Source organism: Orbicella faveolata, unplaced genomic scaffold (assembly GCF_042242905.1).
Source record: "Orbicella faveolata isolate gen_17 unplaced genomic scaffold, um_ofav_v1 contig_34, whole genome shotgun sequence".
Taxonomy (NCBI): Eukaryota; Metazoa; Cnidaria; class Anthozoa; order Scleractinia; family Merulinidae; genus Orbicella; species Orbicella faveolata.
In genome coordinates this window covers 10,651,989-10,670,458 of record NW_028301563.1, presented here as the reverse complement: position 1 = coordinate 10,670,458, position 18,470 = coordinate 10,651,989, and the positions used below count along the sequence as shown (strand labels likewise).

The 18,470-nt window shown below is 38.0% G+C and overlaps 2 protein-coding genes across 3 annotated transcripts; one reads left to right on the top strand and one right to left on the bottom strand.

The window, feature by feature from the left end:
* Positions 1-863: 863 nt before the first annotated feature.
* Positions 864-7,065, bottom strand: LOC149104749 (uncharacterized). The gene is made up of 2 exons (XM_089270903.1): positions 6,907-7,065; positions 864-2,782 (listed from the first exon to the last, which is right to left on the bottom strand). The coding sequence occupies exon 2, from the start codon at positions 2,062-2,064 to the stop codon at positions 1,063-1,065; it is 1,002 nt and encodes a 333-aa protein (XP_089127029.1). The 5' UTR covers positions 2,065-2,782; positions 6,907-7,065; the 3' UTR covers positions 864-1,062.
* Positions 7,066-7,126: 61 nt separating this feature from the next.
* LOC110065727 (uncharacterized) lies at positions 7,127-18,362 on the top strand. Of its 2 annotated transcripts, none has more exons than XM_020772889.2 (13): positions 7,127-7,347; positions 9,266-9,367; positions 9,867-9,942; positions 11,155-11,223; positions 11,899-12,040; positions 12,430-12,664; positions 13,206-13,280; positions 13,998-14,200; positions 14,650-15,102; positions 15,464-15,788; positions 16,120-16,257; positions 16,736-16,837; positions 17,002-18,362. In XM_020772889.2, the coding sequence occupies exons 2-13, from the start codon at positions 9,313-9,315 to the stop codon at positions 17,142-17,144; spliced, it is 2,016 nt and encodes a 671-aa protein (XP_020628548.2). In that variant the 5' UTR covers positions 7,127-7,347; positions 9,266-9,312; the 3' UTR covers positions 17,145-18,362. The 2 variants fall into 2 exon arrangements, with proteins under 2 accessions (XP_020628548.2, XP_089126956.1); XM_089270830.1 differs by lacking the exon at positions 7,127-7,347 and adding an exon at positions 8,466-8,654.
* Positions 18,363-18,470: the final 108 nt, after the last annotated feature.

The following is an 18,470-nucleotide window of genomic DNA, read 5'->3' as shown; positions in this document are numbered from 1 at the left end:
CAGATGATCGTTGAGGTTTCTATTAAATAATCAATCTACATGCTATTATGGAGTTTTAATAACCGTTTACGAGTGAAATCGCCTCAAGACAGCAAATGCTTAGAACCAAACAGGTGAACTCTCTCCGGAAGCCATTTACATTTATTTACACACCTTGACAAATACAAAAATAACCCTCAAGTAACCCAAGAGAAACTCTTGTGCGTAGGAGAGACAAAGACGAAACGTTTTCAGCAGGTTTTATAACTCAATACGTAGGAGTGAGTTAGTTGAGTTTTCGAAATACACGAACTTTTATTAAAAACGTGAGTTGAACACATTGCTTAATCGGTTCGTTACCGAAATTTGGAGTTTTTGTTAACAACACTGTGCTAATCAACATGGGAACAATCCCAGCTGACTCGAAGAAACTAACTCCGCAAATTAAACAAGCTATCACGAACAGAGTTCAAACAATTAGCAAACAATCACCTTAGAGTCCTGCTTAAGTAAACTCATTACTCTTCCACCGTTAAAATTTTACTTTGAACACAAGGTTTTGAATTTCTTGAAGCAAATAAATTGTTGGCTCTTTTCTCATGTAATGATACAACTTAGCACAACTTGCTCAGAGTGTTTTGCGTACGTGTGTTCCAACGCGAGCTCTGACAGACCCTTTCGCTCTTCAAGTTCAATTAATTAAAACTTCAGAGCTTTAACAATTGTTAAATATCGCCGCCAATGTCTAGAAAAACGTTTTAAATGGGATCCAAATGAGCCTATTTACAAGCAATAGGAATTGCGATAGATTAAAAGAAAAAAAATCGTTTTGTCGACATGTTAGCAACACGACCATTCATTTTGTGTTTGCCAAATGTATACTGTTCTTTTTTTCTTTTTCTTTTTTTTAAGGCCAGTTTTGGTCCAAAATGCTCTAAGAATCGCCAGTTTCTATTTACAATGTCCAAACTAAACAATTACACTCTACAAAAAAATAACCTCCCAGAACAAATTTTAGTCTTACAACCTCTTAGCTTGAGGATTAAACGCGGTTGTCCGTTTTGAAAGTTTGTAGGCTTGGGTTTAGTCGCCATTCAAAGCAATATGAAGTGGAATTTGCGCAAAGGCAAAATCTTCATTTCCATGTTTTTCTTCTTCCACATGGTTCAATAATTCCTCGGCTGTTTTGAGACATACGAGATATTTCTTTTTGTAACAAGCCATGCAGTAATATGGGTAAGTTGCCCCATGTGCGGACTTGTGGTGAAAAGCTTGAAATTCAATGTTTGGAAAACGCTCAGAACAGCTCGGTTCCTCGAGGCACGGGAGCGGCAAATTGCTGTAAAAATGTTCCAAATACTCATCTTTAGTTTCGTAATATTCCTCACAGCTGCAGTCACATCTCTTATGCGTTTTCGCCATGTGTTCTCCCAGCTTCTTGGGCGAGCAGAATATTTTATCCGGGCAGAATTCGCAGCCCTGTTGGCGTGCCAAATGTTCTTCCAACTCTTTTTTCGCGAAGAAGCCATTGGCTCGCTTGCTTTTCTCGCATTTCAAATTCGAACACAAAAAATTATGCTTGCTGTGATCGTGAGAATCGGCCTCTTTCTTAGTTTTGAAAATAATTTTACAGTGGCTGCAGGAAAATTGAAACAGGTCCAGCAAAGTGCGTTCTCCAACATTGATGATTTTTACAGGGATTTTATTAAATTTCAAAATGGCTTCCAGTTCTTCGTATTTCGCTTCGTCCCCGGACACGATATGAGCTTTGTATTTCGTGTGGACATGACGTTTGGGCCAAAGTTTGCAGTGATTGTTTACACAGTTGCATGAAGTATGCGTGTAAAAATGCAGTACGTATGTCAAAAGCGCGGTCCACGAAGCCTCCGCGGAAGCTGTAAGTGTTGGGTGTTTCACAATCCATTCGCAATCGGCTGGAAGGTCGTTGATCGCCGTTTTCTTGTTGTAAAACAAGTGAACTTTAATGTCTCGTTGCGTCGAAGTAAATTTTATCCCTTTAACGAAATCTTTGCTTGTAGTTTCCCAGTCTGCAAAGAAGATTGAAGTGGAGCGGATTGTACACATGGCAAAATGTAAATCAAGATTTGCTTTTCTCTTCGGTAGTTTTTATGCGCGTTCTGTTTAATAACAAACCTACCTTGACAACACTTTTCTTATATCAGAATTTTGTTGACGGTGGTTTTCCTTTCGGAAACAATGAATAATTGAGAGTTCCGTGTCTAAAACAGAAGATAACCTGTACCTGATAGGGTTTTTATTGTTAACCATTGAAAGACATCCCTTTGTATCGCTCTGTTATCTCCTTTCATTGAAGACAAACAAAGCGTTCGTTGATTGGTTGTGAAAGAAACATTTACGCGTGAAACATGTGGATTTTGTTGCGAATTCGAAAGTTTTAAATGGGTTCTTGCTTTCCCATGGGTTCTTGTGTGGAAGAGAAAATGCTAAAATATGGCAGCAGTTTTGTGCAACACCTTTGTTAATGAGGCAGCCAGCGCTCAATCAAGTCAAACAGACAGAGAGAATTTGACAAAAATGAAACTTTAACTCTCTTTAACATATGTCCTAATTAGCTGATGTAAATTAAGTCGTTTTAAAAAGTCTCCGATGTCCGTTATTGATACAAATACAAGAGCGCTATACAACATTATCAGAAGAGAAAAGAGAGCAGATTTCACGTTAAAATTTCCACATGATTCTTTCACGAAAATGGGTGAAAGAGAAGGTTTCTTGTTTGTAATTAGTAAGGTGGTTACCTTGATGGCAGCAAGTGTTTGTACACCTGCAATAACAAACAAACAACATCAAAATTACCATTTTGATATTCTTATTTGTGGCGTGTTACCGTGCGAATTGTACCCTGCCATGTGAACTTTCATTTAGCAGGTCACTCTTTGACTATTGCGCGAGAGTTATCTTCAAAATTTTAGAGCAACAAGAAAAGTTGTGACTGAAGAAACAAAGAAAGTAAACTTGTGACGTTACAACGGGTCGAGCCCATAACCCAGCGGACTACAGAAACATGGGTCGGATTCTACATATAGAAGCGTGATCAGATTATTATCTTCGAGCCAGAACGATAATCGACTGTTACCAAGGGCAATATTAAAAATTGTCCGCGGTCGGATATAAGAGACTAAGACCATAGTGATACTAACAGTTCAAAAACGCCCGAATAATGCGCCTTATTGTTCTGTAGTAATAGAATGATGTTTGGTATAGTTATATTGTTGAAAACTTGAAAGAAAGATAAATTTTTAATCGCGCACTCATCAACAGTTGTGCCGTCAAACATACAAAAGTAGAATCAAGACATGCAACAGTTTTTCAGATTTCTTCAATTTGAAGCTCGTAGGAAGGACTCTCGTGTGCTGGAGGGAGAATTTAGAATATACAAATTCATTTTTTAATCTGAAGTCCTCGAAATTTTCTTGTGAAATATATATAGACAAAAGAAAGACAAAAAAGACAAAAAAAGAATTGTTGTATCTATAAGACTTATAAATAAAAAAAAAACGCATCTCGAATAAGTAGAAAAAGAAAAGAAAGAACAAATTCCATCATGAATTTTGGAATGTCGGAACAATCTTCGCCCAAACTTTAGTTGTAGCGTTGAAAGAGAACTTAAAGATGTCACATGTTTCATATACAAACTTGTTAGTATAGTAACAAATTAAAGTCACTTTAACAAATTGAGAAACATGCTCGCGCGACACAAAACATGATGAAACTTGATCCAGAAAATAAACTGCAAGTGCCTTTGAATAAAATTTTACGACAGTTTTGTAAGGCCAAGCTACAATCAGTATCAAAAGTGGTGAAAATACCCCGTCCGTTCTCTCCGCGTCCACTTTTGGATTAAGCAATTTGAGTGGGCTCTCTTATTCTAGTGGGTTTTTATTTCTAAACTATCTTAAAAAGTTTGTAGAGTACTAAGATGCGAAACCTGAGATTACCACGAGAGTGTACTAGAAATGCGCCTAAGATTGTAATTGGACAACCGCGCCAGCTTTTGTTACGCCGACACTGTTCCAAAAATACTTAAAAATTTGACTAACTTTTTCTCAGACTTTTATCGCTCATAGCTTTTAGTCTCAATTACATGAACGTTAGGTGCAACTGAAGATGTGATTCCTATGTGATTTTTGTCAACACTATTGTTAATAATTCTATTTCGTAATTTTTGAACTTAACGTTATAACAGGGAGAGCATATTTTTTTTTGACGGCGACTGCTGAACATTAGCTCAAAAGAAAGGTTGCATTCGTTATTCGTTTCAACTGCGTCCATTTGTCTTTTTAAATACTTGCCAAGCCGTTCATGTTACTTGAATTAACTTCGGTTGTTTTTCTGATTAATCTTCCGTCATCAACTAACAATAGGCATGAGATCAGAATCATGTAATAAATATTAAAACAGGACGCCTCGTCAGTCTTAGCTGAGGTTTTACCAAAGCATTGTTATGTACGATTCCTGACTGGCTAACGCCCAGTATTTTTGGCGTTTTATGCAAGAGCTCTACGAAGCAATACAGTTCTTAATTGACGCGAAAACTATTTGTCAAATTCCTGGATAACTCGTCGGCCTTAGAAGGTTCGATGTAACAAAGAAATATTTTCCGCGATCACCTTTATAAAAACCTTCTTCTGGTAATGCGCTTTTATTATTAGTGTATCTATATTCAAACCTGGCTGCATAAGAAATTACTTCTCTCTTCCTCATTTTTTTTTTTTTTTTTTTTTGATACATAGATAGCGCCTGGAATTGAAAAGGTAACAACTGACCCTCATAAACATGTATGAGGTTAAGTACAAGCATCAAACCAAAAGATGAATTTATTTAATCTATCAGAAATGTGACAAAGTGTTTTTGCAATGGCAATATTTTGTCAGTGTCAATGAATTTTAAAATGCGGTTGCATTAGAGCAATCTTTTAAAAGCTGCCTGGCTTTTAACAAAAACCTGTATTGTGGTGTTAATTGGTGCTTTAAACACGCTTCTGTTATATGCAAAACGGGATGTTCTTTAAAATGTTTAAAACAATAAGGAAAACGAAAACAAGACACTTTCCAGTGGCATTTATAGTTTGTTTCTCCACTGTCTGTCGAGGACGAAATAACAAGTTTGCCCGTGCCTATCGCTTCGAAAGTCGTCTGCCGAAAGTCCGCTTAGTTGGAGTCAATAGTTTTTCATGTCAACTAAAATGGTGTCTGTTTATTTTGCTAATACCGTGTTAATCAGCAACACTAGATCCTTGGTTGTGGCTTTTAAACATGAATTCAAAGTTTTCTCCCTAGTCTGGCGAAAATTTATCGAAAAAAAAATTAAATTTAGCAGTTCAGTCTTTGCGTTGAGGAATAGTCTTACAAAAAGTGTATTTTGCCCCGCTTTAAGACAACTTAAGGTGTGAAAATAATTTAAATTGGGGTTTCGTTGCAATTTAAAGAGTACTTCATCCCTTTTTACACATTTTTGCGCGCATTGGCAAAAAATAAATTCTCTACGAGAATATTGAAGAACTTTGATTTTGTTTTTCGAAACTTAGTAATTGGCGTTGGAACCCAGTTTCATGTCAAAATAATTTAAAAATATACATAATTATTTTACATTGTGCATTTCATTTCACGGATTTAGATACAGGATAACAAAAACAAGAAAGAACTTTTCCGAAGCATGGCGGGTTTGAATTCCAGTTGTTTTCTGATGAATTCAAGTTGTTGTCTGATCAACGAACAAGTTGATCGCTCTTTATTTTTGCTTACTTTGAACTCTGAACTTTTGAGTCACTTTTGAGTGCAAAGAAACAGCAAACGAACAGAAATTTGGTGAGGTCAAATAAAACTACCGGCCAAGAGATACAAAGGCCTCTAATGAGCGAAACTTTGGACGGTGAGAAACGAAAAGATGGCTTAGTGATAATATTTTACCTCGGTAATAAAACGAAACATGAATAGCCATGTCTTTTCATTTGAAAGATTCGAAAATCTCGACTTTATCGAAATCATTTATTCAATTCATAACCCGTTGCGGAACTGGTCAACTGGGTTGACAATGTTATCACTAAAACGCTTTTTATCGGAAATCGTAATTAATTTTTCTTCTGCCTGGAAAAAAATTCGGTCATAAAAATCGTTCACATCCTCGCGACAATTTTTTTTTCAGGCTTTAAAAGATTTTCCTTCAGAGACGAGATTTCGTAAGGCCGCCTGGACGAACTTATCAAAATATTACAAAATCTCTCCGTGGAAACGTATCTAAAGTCTTATGAGATATGATTTCCTTCCTCATAAGTTATGAATCATTAAAAAGGATACTCAAAACTAAGGCTGTGTCCCGAAACAATAACAAAATACCCTTTTAAGACTTCTTCGCTATCTCTTAGATATTTCCAGTTAACAGGGCGCGCGCCTTATCAGAAAAACTGAACAATTGCTACGAGATATTAACACTGTGAAAGCTTTGCATATAGATATCTCCCCGCTTTTCATATTATTTACAGCCGCTTGAAAAGTGCTCGCGCGCGGCTTAGTCCAGACAAATTCGACGCAAATTATGCTTTTGGCAGGTATTTTTTGGGTGGCCGCTATATTGCGGTCATGGTTATTTTTAGGCCGCAAAAACTACCGGCGAAATAATCGCAGCAAAAGGCCTCTCGCTACACTGCCATTGTATCAGTGTTTGAATTAATAAACTGGCTTGCAAATAACGTGTGATTAAATGGCTATTACGAACCATTACTGGCTTTGTGTTCGCAAAATCTTGCATCTGTCGCGTTCTCAGCTAATAATTGATTTCGCATTTGTCCATTCGGAGTTTGTTAACGATTTCATGCGAGTGATTCGGTTTTTTCGTCCTTTTCTCTTACCGCCGGCGCCCTCGTTTAGCCGACCGCTCAAAACAACTTACCAATTACTAAAACGCAAAATTATATCCACTCTTCGCGAAAGCGGGATCCTGCGTCTTCACAAACACCATCAGCGCCGAGATGAGCTTATTAAAGGCCAATACGTAGCTTGTATCATTATTTATCTAAACCAACATCTCGGTAAATATTAAATTTGTCATTTTTGGAGTTTTGGACGCGTGTCACGTGACCCGAGTCCACCCCGCGATTGTTCGGTGTTTAGACAGGGCGCAGGTGTATCGCGGGCACAGATGGCGGTCGCGGCAAAATTCTCATCATTGTGAAAGACTCAACTGCGCATAACTGATGGCCAGACCCTTTTTAAAATCTCGTCATTTCGCAGCCATCCGAGAAGCGCGCACCATCAACGAAACACTCTGAAGATCCGGCTGAAAACAATTTCGATTCTCAAATCGCAGATCTTGGAGTCGGACAGCCAACCGGTAAGTCCCCTGTTTCCTTGGATGTTATGCATCTCGTAACAAAACGACCTAATTTGCTAATCTAGTGACACCCCCGAGGTACGCAGAACTTCGTGAAGTTTGATTTCTTGGAGGTGAACATTTGAAGACAATCTGGCGGCAGGCAAGCGGGCATGTTACATCTAAAGGCGGAAAAATTGTATGGATCAATTTTACGTGAGCAAAGCTTCTTTTTCAATTTTTTTTTAAGCCGAGAGATATTTTCCGAACTCGTGAATCCCGCTGCGATCGAAACTGTCGTAAACTGATTTATACCGAAAAATTAAAATAAAAATAGTATAGCGCGAAATTTTTGATAATTCGATGACGGTTTAATTTGTCCGGTTTATTTTTTTCGTTTGTTTTCAAGTTCAGTTCCCGCTGGGACATGAGTTTGATTCCTCTCTTGAAATCATCTGACATTTAGAGAAAAGTTTTTCTCATTAACAAATAATTGCAACCAGGGCTCTCTAGTAGCTCTCAAGAGGTCTCCGTTGTTTAGGACGGGCCCTACTGTTTAAAGGGCCGAGTCGATGAGTGTTAGTCGCACCAGCTTTGTTGTCGGTCAATTTTGCACTTTAAAAAAATCGCTTTTCAGCTTTGATTTCAGTGAAGTGAAATGTTTTCTTTTTATCTTCTTCTGCTCATCTTACATCAAGTACCGGATGAATCAAAGTCTAATGCTTTCGAGAAGTAGACTTTGGAACGCCGACAGAAAAAATGGGTTGAAAAAAAAAATACAAATTTATTTTCTGTTCTTTTCAGTTTTCAAAACCAGTAAAAAAAAGGCAATCGAGGTTTTAAACTGTTCCCTCGTGTTATTGCACTTTTCCCAGAGAGTTTGGCTGGTTAATTCATTTAATTTTTTTTAGTGAAGACCAGCCCCGGCTGAGAGTGTCTGTCTTGCAAGTAATCTGTTCTGAGTCTACCGACTAAAATGCATATCCAGTCATTACTTTGTAGCCCTTTTGTTTTTAATCAAGAACGGAGAAAAAAAGGCAAATTAAAGCTGCCTTCTGCCTAAGATAAAACAGCGGTGATCTCTCCAGAGTACCGGAACTGTGTGAGGACGAGATTATGAGCGAAATTAAGTCTAGAAGTAAACAAATGAGCTGGTTTAAATCGCCTGGAAATGCTGAAGTTCTTGTTAGTAAAATGTTGGCGCGCAGCTGAACCCAGTCGAAGTTTCACTTAAAAAGCTACACAATTCCAACATTGAAGTTTATTCGGCGGGCCAGGCGAACTCATTAATGTTCTTTTTCATTTTCATATGATGGGATATTAATGAGGTGTTTTTCTTTTCTTTTCCTTTTTACGGGCCATTTTATGTTCAAATCATTACTTAATGGAGGTCGTTTTAGGGGTACGGTCGCCCTCAGTAAGTCTATTTTACATCGAAAGAGTGACGCGGGAGTTTTTCTTTTCTAGGGGTGAAATTTTTCCCGAAAATATAACAAGCCGGAGTAATTGAGCGGATTCAACTTCAAAATGCGGTGTCTTTGAATTATGTTCGAGTTTCTTCCGGATAAAAGTTACTAATAAAAAGTACCGTAAATTTGTGTTAACAGATTTGATATAATAACACTTTGTCAATATAACAGGTTTGGAGATTTTAACTCGAACTACAATTCTGCGTGCAACACTCTAATCGGCTCGGGAGAAGGAACAAACTAGCTTCTATGAAACTGGAAAACAGCCTGCCGGATGAAGTTCTTCAAACAGCAATTCTTGATAACTTCATAATTGCGTTTCTTTAATCTGCTCAAAAGCTGAGGCATTTTAGCTTAGTATAGCTTACCTCCAGAAGAAACAATCGTTTTAACACCTTTAAAACTTTGGAATATTTATTGTCCATTTCCACTGACTTCCAATATATTTCATTTTCATTTGTCGTTGAAAGGAACTGCGAAGGTGTAAAGAGAAAAAATAAGGAGAGTAGAGAACGTAATGAGCCTTGAGCCAGCAAGAATCGACGAAGAAGAGGCAAGAACACTCGGAATTCGTAAGTATTCGTTACTTCAGTAAATAAAGCTCGAAATGTTAAGTAAAGTGTATTTAAAGTTTTGAGTAAGTATGCGTTATTCCTTAATATAACGAAAGATGAAAAAAGATAATTTGGTCTTATTGAGTCACTTCAGTTTTCCGATGCGAGATTTGCCTTTCAACACTCAGAAAATTGGTTGAGTGAAACAAATTTCGATCAAAACTACAGATTTTACTCAAGATCTACAGTGGTAAGAGATTTATCCTCGAGGGAAATGCAATAATATTCATTGAATTTCTGATGCGTACATTTTCTAACTCGCAATTTTTTTCACTCTTTTTTGCGCCAAAGCTGTGTAGACTTAAATTTTGTTTTTATTCATAAGGGTGATTTCAACTCGCTTTTGTAACAGCTCTGCTGTTTTTCCCTAGAATCTCAAAGATTGCTCTTCATTTTAGAGTATGGTTAAGTTTTTGTCTTCTAATTTTTAATAGTTTGGTCTTTTTACTTTTGGCAGATACAGTTCGTACAGAGGACGGCGAGATTTTAGCAAAATTCAACCACGCACTGGCTTCGATTGTAACAACGGAAGGGTGAGAACAGGTTTCTGTCAAACTTACAAAAAAGCATGAAAATTTATAAAAACGTTTCGACAAATGCATAGACGAAGATGTCCATTATTATAACAGGTATAAATCTGCCACTGCTTGTACTTTGAAAACGGGTCACCGGTAAAATACCGCTAAGAAAAACAGACCTTAGCCACCAAATCGCCAGAACCTTATGCCTGTTATTAGCGAAACCGGCGTTCGATCTTTCACCAAAAAACTGAGTCACAGTGTCTTCATTCAAGCAATCATTTTTTGTTATATTTTCTGCCTAAATCTTGCCATCATAATGATAAAATATATTTATACATCGTTGCTGTTGCATTCTTTTTATTCAGTCGTTTCGAAACAATTTTTTATATTCCTGTAGTTAATTTGACGTGATTTGTTTCTTCTCGCCCTGAGCTACAGAAACACACCTGGATTGCATTACTTAGCATTTTTTTTGGAGAGCTGAATCGTGATTTCACACAGAGAGAAATGTTAAATTCATAATCGATAAAATACCTTCCGTTTGATATCTCTTTTATCAGACTGGTTTCAATGTTATTGCTTAACTCGCCTGCTTCACCCGAGGAAATCAAAAATACGTGCTAGTATTTCCCTGTGGGTGGTGATATGAATAATTATTTTAAAAATCGTGACTCCGTGAAGGGCTCTGTAAACATGATAAAACACTAGGGTGTAATATAATTCATGGTAACTGGCTTGATTCAGAAATATCTCAATCAAATGAATTTACATTCTGTGCAAGGCACGGCTTTAAGATACCTTTAAAACGCTCTCGAACCATCTTCGTGCAATTAATAAACTTTGCTCTCCTTTTATATTATACGCCAGAAGCATGTATGCTTCTGTATGCTTCTGTATACGCCCATGATCATGATTAATGCATGGAATTTAATTTTATTTCCAACTCAGTTTTAACAGTATGAAATAGGAAAACTGACATAATTTTCGTGTGCATTTCTACTGAATGATTTAAGAGAAGCTAAAAGAGAGAGAGAGAGAGAGAGAGAGAGAGAGAGAGAGAGAGAGAGAGAGAGAGAGAGAGAGAGAGAGAGAGAGAGAGAGAGAGAGAGAGAGAGGAAATAGATTGAGAACAGTGTAGTAAATTTTGAAGGTCTTGCCGCCGGTTTACAGATGTAATTACAATTGTTAATTAAACACACTCATCAGATATTTTTCTTCATTTAGATTTGCCACCCACATGGGAGGGGTGAACGGCAATTTATGTCACATACCTCAGAAAAAACTCAAGCTGACGTAAGTGTTAAAAGCAATTTGTATTAATTCTTCTTGTCGCTGAAGCTGTTTCATTTTAACAGTTTTAATAATACAATTTCTACATCTTCCAACGCCAGCCTGTGACTTATTGGATAGCTAAGCAATTGTTATTCTTTTCACCGAAGCTGTTTCCTTTCAACTGTTTTAATAATACAATTTCCAAATCTTTCATAGCAAGGCTGTCACGTATTAAACTGGTTTGCCAAAAAAACCGTAACGTTTTGGTCTCCGATTGATTTCCGGGAAGCCAACAATTGACGGCTTTTTCCAAGTAAAGTTCACATTTCCATTTGTAAATCAGTATAGACTGGTATAAGGTTTGAAGAACAGTAAGGTTGATGTAATTAATTATTTTCCTTGCTCTAAATTTCCCATGGCAATAATTCTTTATATCCTATCAGTTTTGCTTCTTATTTTGCCTTTCGTAGTTTTTTTCACTTAATTTCTATACTTTGTAACTGCGTTTTAACTAAGCTTTCCCATAGCAATAATTTGTTTTCTGTTTTGCATTACGTAGTTTTTCTCGCTTTGTTTTAATCGAAACAATTCTATGCTTTGTAACTAAGCTGTCAATCAAGCTAAATCTTGTCGAGTCTCTCGCCGAGCTGTACTTGTTGTATTAACAGCTGAACATTTTCGTGAACGTTTTTCTAGGTCCGCTCTGTGGTATCCTGAGGCAGGCCTGCACTATCCAGTCCCTGGGCTTGCTTATCACTACCTTGTGGGTCCAGAACGAGCCGTTCATAATAGCGAAAGACCCTTTCATGATACAGAAACCGAAGCAGGCTTTTTGCAGGTAAGTGAAAATGAATCGAAAACAGATCTGAGAATATCCTTGTTGCGATAATGTTCAGCCAAAAAAATAAAGCCACGCGACACACACACTTTACAGCATAAGTTCTTACATTTAATTGTGACAAAGAGATTTTGCCGTCAAGGAAGAGGTATCTATGACCGTCAATAGAAAAACACGTAGAGACAAAGTTGGTAGGTCGATTTGGAATAAGCTTTAACAATTTACGCATGCACGCCAAGCGGACTTACATTTTACAGTGCGAGAACGTCTTGGGCGTCAAACTCTCAGCCACCTCATAACCTCATTTGGATGTTAATACACAGAAAAAAAAAAGTGTCTGCAATACAAGTCTTTCTAGCTCTTCTTAAGACTATTTTCTGCTCTTAAAGGCAATTAAGGAATACGATGAATTCGAAGAGTGGATTGATGGCTCTGCCAAACTTCGCTACTCGCCCTACAGCAGAGAGGCTCAAGCACACATTTCAGGCTGGGCCATGAAGTACACTAACAACCACAACAAGTTTGTGTTGAAGAAGACTTGTGTCGGAGTACTGCTCTGTAGCCAGGACTGCACTTTACCGAATGGACTCAAGATTGTCGTTAGGCCTGCTATATCCGATAAAGGTTAGCGCCAAATGTTGTACATTGCAAAATTTGCGGTGTTTTTGCTCTTGGGAGCGTAATTTCGATGACTCTCTAATATAAATCATCTGGCGTTCAATCACGAATGCCATTCTCTGATTGGCTAAGCTGCTCACTATCTATTCTGTTGTAGATTGTGAGTAGCGTATGTTTTTCTTTGCGTTTTCGAAGTGTCTGTGAAGAGGATTTAGATAAAGCTTCGAACGTCTAATAGATTTATTCTAAGGCAATTAGATTATTGACTTTCGATTTCTATGCGTGACAGCAACGCGCCTCAAAGGGTATTATTAAGAACCGTGATAAATTATTAAGCTAAACAACACACACTCGAAGTTAAACTACAAGCGAAAAATGTTTATTGTTTTTAATGATTTAAGTACATTTCTGTTAATGTTTGTTCTGAGAATTTAATAACTTATCAAGGTAATATCCCATAGTTGTGAACCTTCCCTATTTTCGTCACCAGTCTCCTTGATTATATTACTCTCTCAATCATGAAACTCATACTAGTCTTCTCTTGCAGTCCGTGAAAGACAAATGGGTCAAAACTGCCCGAACGCTAACTGTACAGGAACGCTCGCCCATAGGAAATGTACAGGTAATCCATTAATATCACAAGCATCCTTCAATATGCCACTTGTACTAAAGCCTGATAAATGAATGAAATGCCTTTACATCAAAGAGTGATCGGCTTGCATAAAATCTATTAAAGGGAAGTTCCGAAAGCAACGACCATCCGAAAATTGCGAACTCAAGCGTAATTTGACTTGTCATGAAAAATACTTTAGTTATTTTGGCAACGTACGAAATTATCTTTAAATAACAGAAAACCTAAAAATAGTAGTTTACTAAGATAGAAAAACGCCAAAGATGAAATAATAAACCATAAAGGAGCAAGTATGGTTAAGGATGGAGAAGATTAACACGGATTGCAAACCACGAGCTTGAAAAAGTTGGACTAAACTTTTCAAGATATGCAAACCGTGACGTAGTTCCTTTAACACAAAGGCATCGATGCGCGGAAGATTTTTTTAAAAGATGGATAGGCCGCCATTTGGTGCAAGCCCTAGCGACTCGAAAACAAGGACGTTCCGAAAATTGCGACCTTCCGAAAACAGCGATGGGAAAAAGCTACAAATTAAAAAGCAGAAAAAAAATAACGAGGCTCGTAATTAACTTTCGGAACTTTAAGCTTTCTGTAGGTATAAAGTTATACTTTTGCTAGACCGTAAAATAGTGCGTTGATCAGTCAGTCACCACTATAGAACAAGCAAAATGAAACTATAATAACAAATGTTTTTAATTTTACTTCTAGGTAATAATGGTTATCCAGTGACCCATTTCTGGGTACATCAAGAAGACGGCATCTATTTTGAATCCAAAGGCACGCACGATCACTTCAGACCTCAAGCGAGGAGAGCGACTCCTGATAGAAGCTCCAATAATAAACTTAACAGCACTAAACTGAACAGCGAACAGACTGCAAACACAGAAGATAAGCCGGCGGAAAAACTGGAGGTAAAGGAACTGCTACATGATCGAGTAAAGATATTGTTTCCCGACTTTGTATTAGACATAATAAGAAACTAGAAACCGAAGAAGAGTCAATGTTTTAGCAATCACAAGCTTTCGACTTTGTCACAGTGTCTTTTCTCAAGTGAATATGGCGCGAATCTATTTGTCACGTGAGCTTGGATGAACCAAGTCATGTGCCAAAACACGCCTGTATAGGGCCGGATGGTGTTTCGAAACACGTGGTGAAAGTCACCTTTTCTAATGGGAAAACTGGAATTTGCTACGTAACTTAGATTTTTTACAGGTCGCTGGAAAGACAAAAGCTAGAATAACAGACACACAAAAAAACATTTTGTGTTCCAAGTTGTTAAATCACTTCGACGTCTCTAGCATGGACACACGGCCATTTAACAAAATAGGCATTGATTAACACGTTTAATTTTATCTTTTAGGGTTCTTCCACTTCGTCAGAGGGAAAAAAGTATAAGTCTAGGAAACGGCAGCACGCTGAAATCGCGGACAGTTTATCAGCAAAGGAAACGGATATCGCGCACATGTCTTCCTCGTTGTCAGCTGGATTATTACGAGGCTATTCAATCGAAGAAGAAGATCAATACATCTGTGTGACCTTACCTGAATCAGAAACGCTTTTCCACCGAGCTCTGTCGTACGATCAAACAAACATCGCCACGTACGGGAAACTTTACCTACTCTGCCAGACTTTCCAGGACGTTGTTCCCGGATACACTTTGCTTGAGACGCGGATGATATCGCGCAATGTGATGGGCTGGCCTGTTGTTATAGCGACGTTATACCGAAAAGGGACGAAGGAAGGTCAAATTCATCACATGAAGACGTTGGCTCGACTTTGTTCCACACCCGAAGAAGACTTTTTTTCGCCCAAGGTAACATTTGCCAAGTTTCTTCTCGCTAAAGATCCCTCATCTAAGCAGCACCCACATTCAATGAATCTCATTTTAAGCGAGATACATTTTTAGCCCTTATAACAGTTAGTTGGATTGTTATGATTGCGGGTTGTTTAAAACTGAAGAGGAGATTCATAAAATCGCCCTTCGACGAAATATTGACTGCTTCATTTAAATGAACTCTCTTTTCCTACTCTTGACAAAATTCTAAATGTCAAAAAGCCAGGTACGTTATCAATAGTAACTTGGTTATTCGATAATAAGCCCCCCCAAAGATAGTTAAATAGATAAACTTTTGTTTTGTCTTACCCTGACACGTGACTTCCTTCTCCACCAATAGTGGCAGATGGTGATCCACGACTTTCCCGCTGACCAAGCTCGGATGGTGACCGAGGCGATAGTAAACATGATCATCAATTCTCAAGTGCAGACACTGCTCAAAGTATTCCAGTACAAGAGTGTTAGTTCCCTGTACAAGATGCTCAGAGAGAAAATAACCAGCAGTCTGCAAAGCTACGACATGCACTTTGAACTGTGCAAGCGAGAAATTATCACCAGGTTACAAGATCCACTGCTGACGATGAAGTTCCGCGAAATGACGCAAAGACTCACAGGAAGCAAATGCACTGCGCAGGAGTATGTGAGCACGGATTGCATGCTGTCAGGTGGGTGATAAGTACTTTATATAAGACAAACGAAATGACGTCTCCAGTTAAACAACGGAAATCATGACCGTGACGGTGTTTGGCGTGATATCTGATCTTAATTAACATAACGTTTTACATTTTATTTTGCCTTAGTTTTAGTTTCGACGAGTTCATATCCTCTTGGTTTCGATTGAGAAGATATATCAAACACTCAAGACAGTGTTGACAACGTTCTTAAACACCTCGAAGTTTGGAGATGTGGTCAAACACGATCTTTCGTGTTTTATATCTTACATAAAATGATTCAGTTTCTTTCTCTTCTAACGGCTGGTCACGTCTTTCTCCATAGGAGGAATATTTGGATCCGTTATTCGAGAGTTCTGGAATTTCTGGGGAAGTAACATTGTTGCTCCTAAAGTGTTCTCTGTCGCTGGCGAGTTGGTGGGAAGAAGAGAAAAGTCAGAGCAGTGGCAACGAGGACAAGCAGGTAAGTTTCAAAATGCCTTCATCATCTTCGTCCTTCTAAGTAATCTGCCTCAATTTTACCCAGTCTTAACCATCTGTTTACCTCTCAACTGTTTTTCTACCTTAGTGAAGCTCAGTCGCGGCATTTTGAGTAATTTTGGCCACGTATAAAATTACCTTAAAATGGAAGGAAGCCTGAAAATAGTAGCTACTAAAACAGAAAAACACTTAAGAGATAATAATAAACCATAAAGGAACAAGGATGGTCAAGGATGGAGAAGATTAACACGGATTACAAACGACGAACTTGAGAAATTTAGGCTAAGCTTTTTAAGAGGCGCAAACCGTGACGTAGCTCCTTTAATAAACTGTTGATTTTAAAAGTAAAGGTAATGGCTCACTAAAAAATCTCAAAGGTTTGGACTGTGATGACTCTAAGACTATTACTCGTGGCCCCACATGACGCAAATATTAAATCGTGTTTCTCGTTTCTCTCTCAGGTCTTGATTTCCCCAGTGATCCACAGAAAGTGACCTTACAGCGCATGAGTGAGGTGGTGGTCACGTGGTGTCACTACCAGTCTGACCATTGGCCAAAATCAGGTGAGTGACGTCATTTATTCATGATATAATTGAATAATAATTATTGATTAATAATTCGTGATATAATTGAGACACTGCGTTGGACTATGATCGACATACTAAGCGTTGGCTCAAGTTATGCTCAAGTAATTGTTCTAAACGTGGTTTCATTTTTTGTTTTTTAGTTGTACAAGAAAGCATGGCCAACTTCACGCACTTACGACCCGAGGAGAAAAGGCTCCGCTTCAACATTGAGCGACCTGGGTCCGCGTTCCATCGGCCAGTCACTTACCCCACCTTACCCATGCCTAGATTTCACTGGTGTTGAGGGCACCATGACGACACGATTTGAAAATTTTGTAAATAAATGACATTTTTGAAGTAGTTTAAGAATTTTACCACGACATTTTGCATCACTGCATGTCGAGAGGATGACTAAACCGTCTTTTTATGTAAGAATTATTGGCTGTCAACAAAACAAGATTATAGCAAAATTTCGAGTTGAACTCATGAATCATCAAGCTCACGGCCAGCGATTGTTCGCCAATTAAAACTTAAGGGAACAACCGCTGGCCAAGGAGCTTGAAAACTCGTGGTTCAAAACTAGTTGTTGTTAAAACGTTTGTGAGAAATCTTCACATGAATTAACTTCTTACAGATATTTAAAATAAGGCTTTAAAAGCACGCACCATATCCGGCATTAAGTTGAAAACCTTGCAATATTTCAACGAGCTTGCTTCTAATATATATGGGCCTTTTGTATTATTTTATTCAGTTTTGTCAGTTATGTCTCGTTATAAATTTGCATGCTGCAGCATCTAAGGACAAAATTGGGAATTGAAACTTAATAACTGTCATCATTGTTTTTAACGAGAGAGGGTTCAGCTCTTTCCCTGTTATATAAACAAAGAATTGTTTTCATTTATAAGTGGAACGAAAACTACTCGAAGGCAAAGACATTTAAAAGAAATTGAAATCGAAGAGCTAAATAAATACGTTTATATCACCAAAGTTCACCCCGTAAAAATCGTGCGAAACAAGTACAAATATCACGAGGAATTTGTTCTGTAGGAAACTGGTCTAACAGGTTTTTTGTAGTACTGTTGTCAGTCTAAAGCCCCGGCCAAACGATCACATGTCAACGCAACATATCGCAACATTGTCGGGCGCAACATGTTGCGTGCGTTTGGCCACCGTGTTGCGATTTGTTGCGACATGTTGAGTGTTGTTGGCTCAAGTTTGAAAATGGTCAAATTTGAGCCAACAACACCCAACATGTCGCAACACATCGCGACACGGTGGCTAAACGCACGCAACACGCTGCGCCCAACAATGTTGCGATATGTTACGTTGACATGTTGCGATCGTTTGGCCGGGCCTTAACATTTATAAGTTTTCGTTCGCAGCTTTCCCAGGTAATTTATATCTAAGGCTAAAAAGCCATATTTATATGTAAAATAGACACAAGTATTTGTATTGATACAGGTTGTAAAGAGTGTCGAATTTAGTGGAGTAATAAATGTTTAATAAAATGAAACTTCTAAAACCTTTAGTATTGATTTGCCGGATTTTTGCAATTTCAATCGGGATTGAGTATAAAGATTGCTTCAGGTAGCCTTTGTCTCACTCAACCATAGTCAAACCAGATGACGAT

What these genes read in the sequence shown, in the direction of transcription:
- LOC149104749 (XM_089270903.1), bottom strand. Translation starts at nt 2,064, where the DNA reads ATGTGTACAATCCGCTCCACTTCAATCTTCTTTGCAGACTGGGAAACT.
- LOC110065727 (XM_020772889.2), top strand. Translation starts at nt 9,313, where the DNA reads ATGAGCCTTGAGCCAGCAAGAATCGACGAAGAAGAGGCAAGAACACTC. An exon ending in CCGAAGCAGGCTTTTTGCAG is followed by an intron (nt 12,041 to 12,429) that starts GTAAGTGAAAAT and finishes CTGCTCTTAAAG; the next exon opens with GCAATTAAGGAATACGATGA. An exon ending in GCCTGCTATATCCGATAAAG is followed by an intron (nt 12,665 to 13,205) that starts GTTAGCGCCAAA and finishes CTTCTCTTGCAG; the next exon opens with TCCGTGAAAGACAAATGGGT.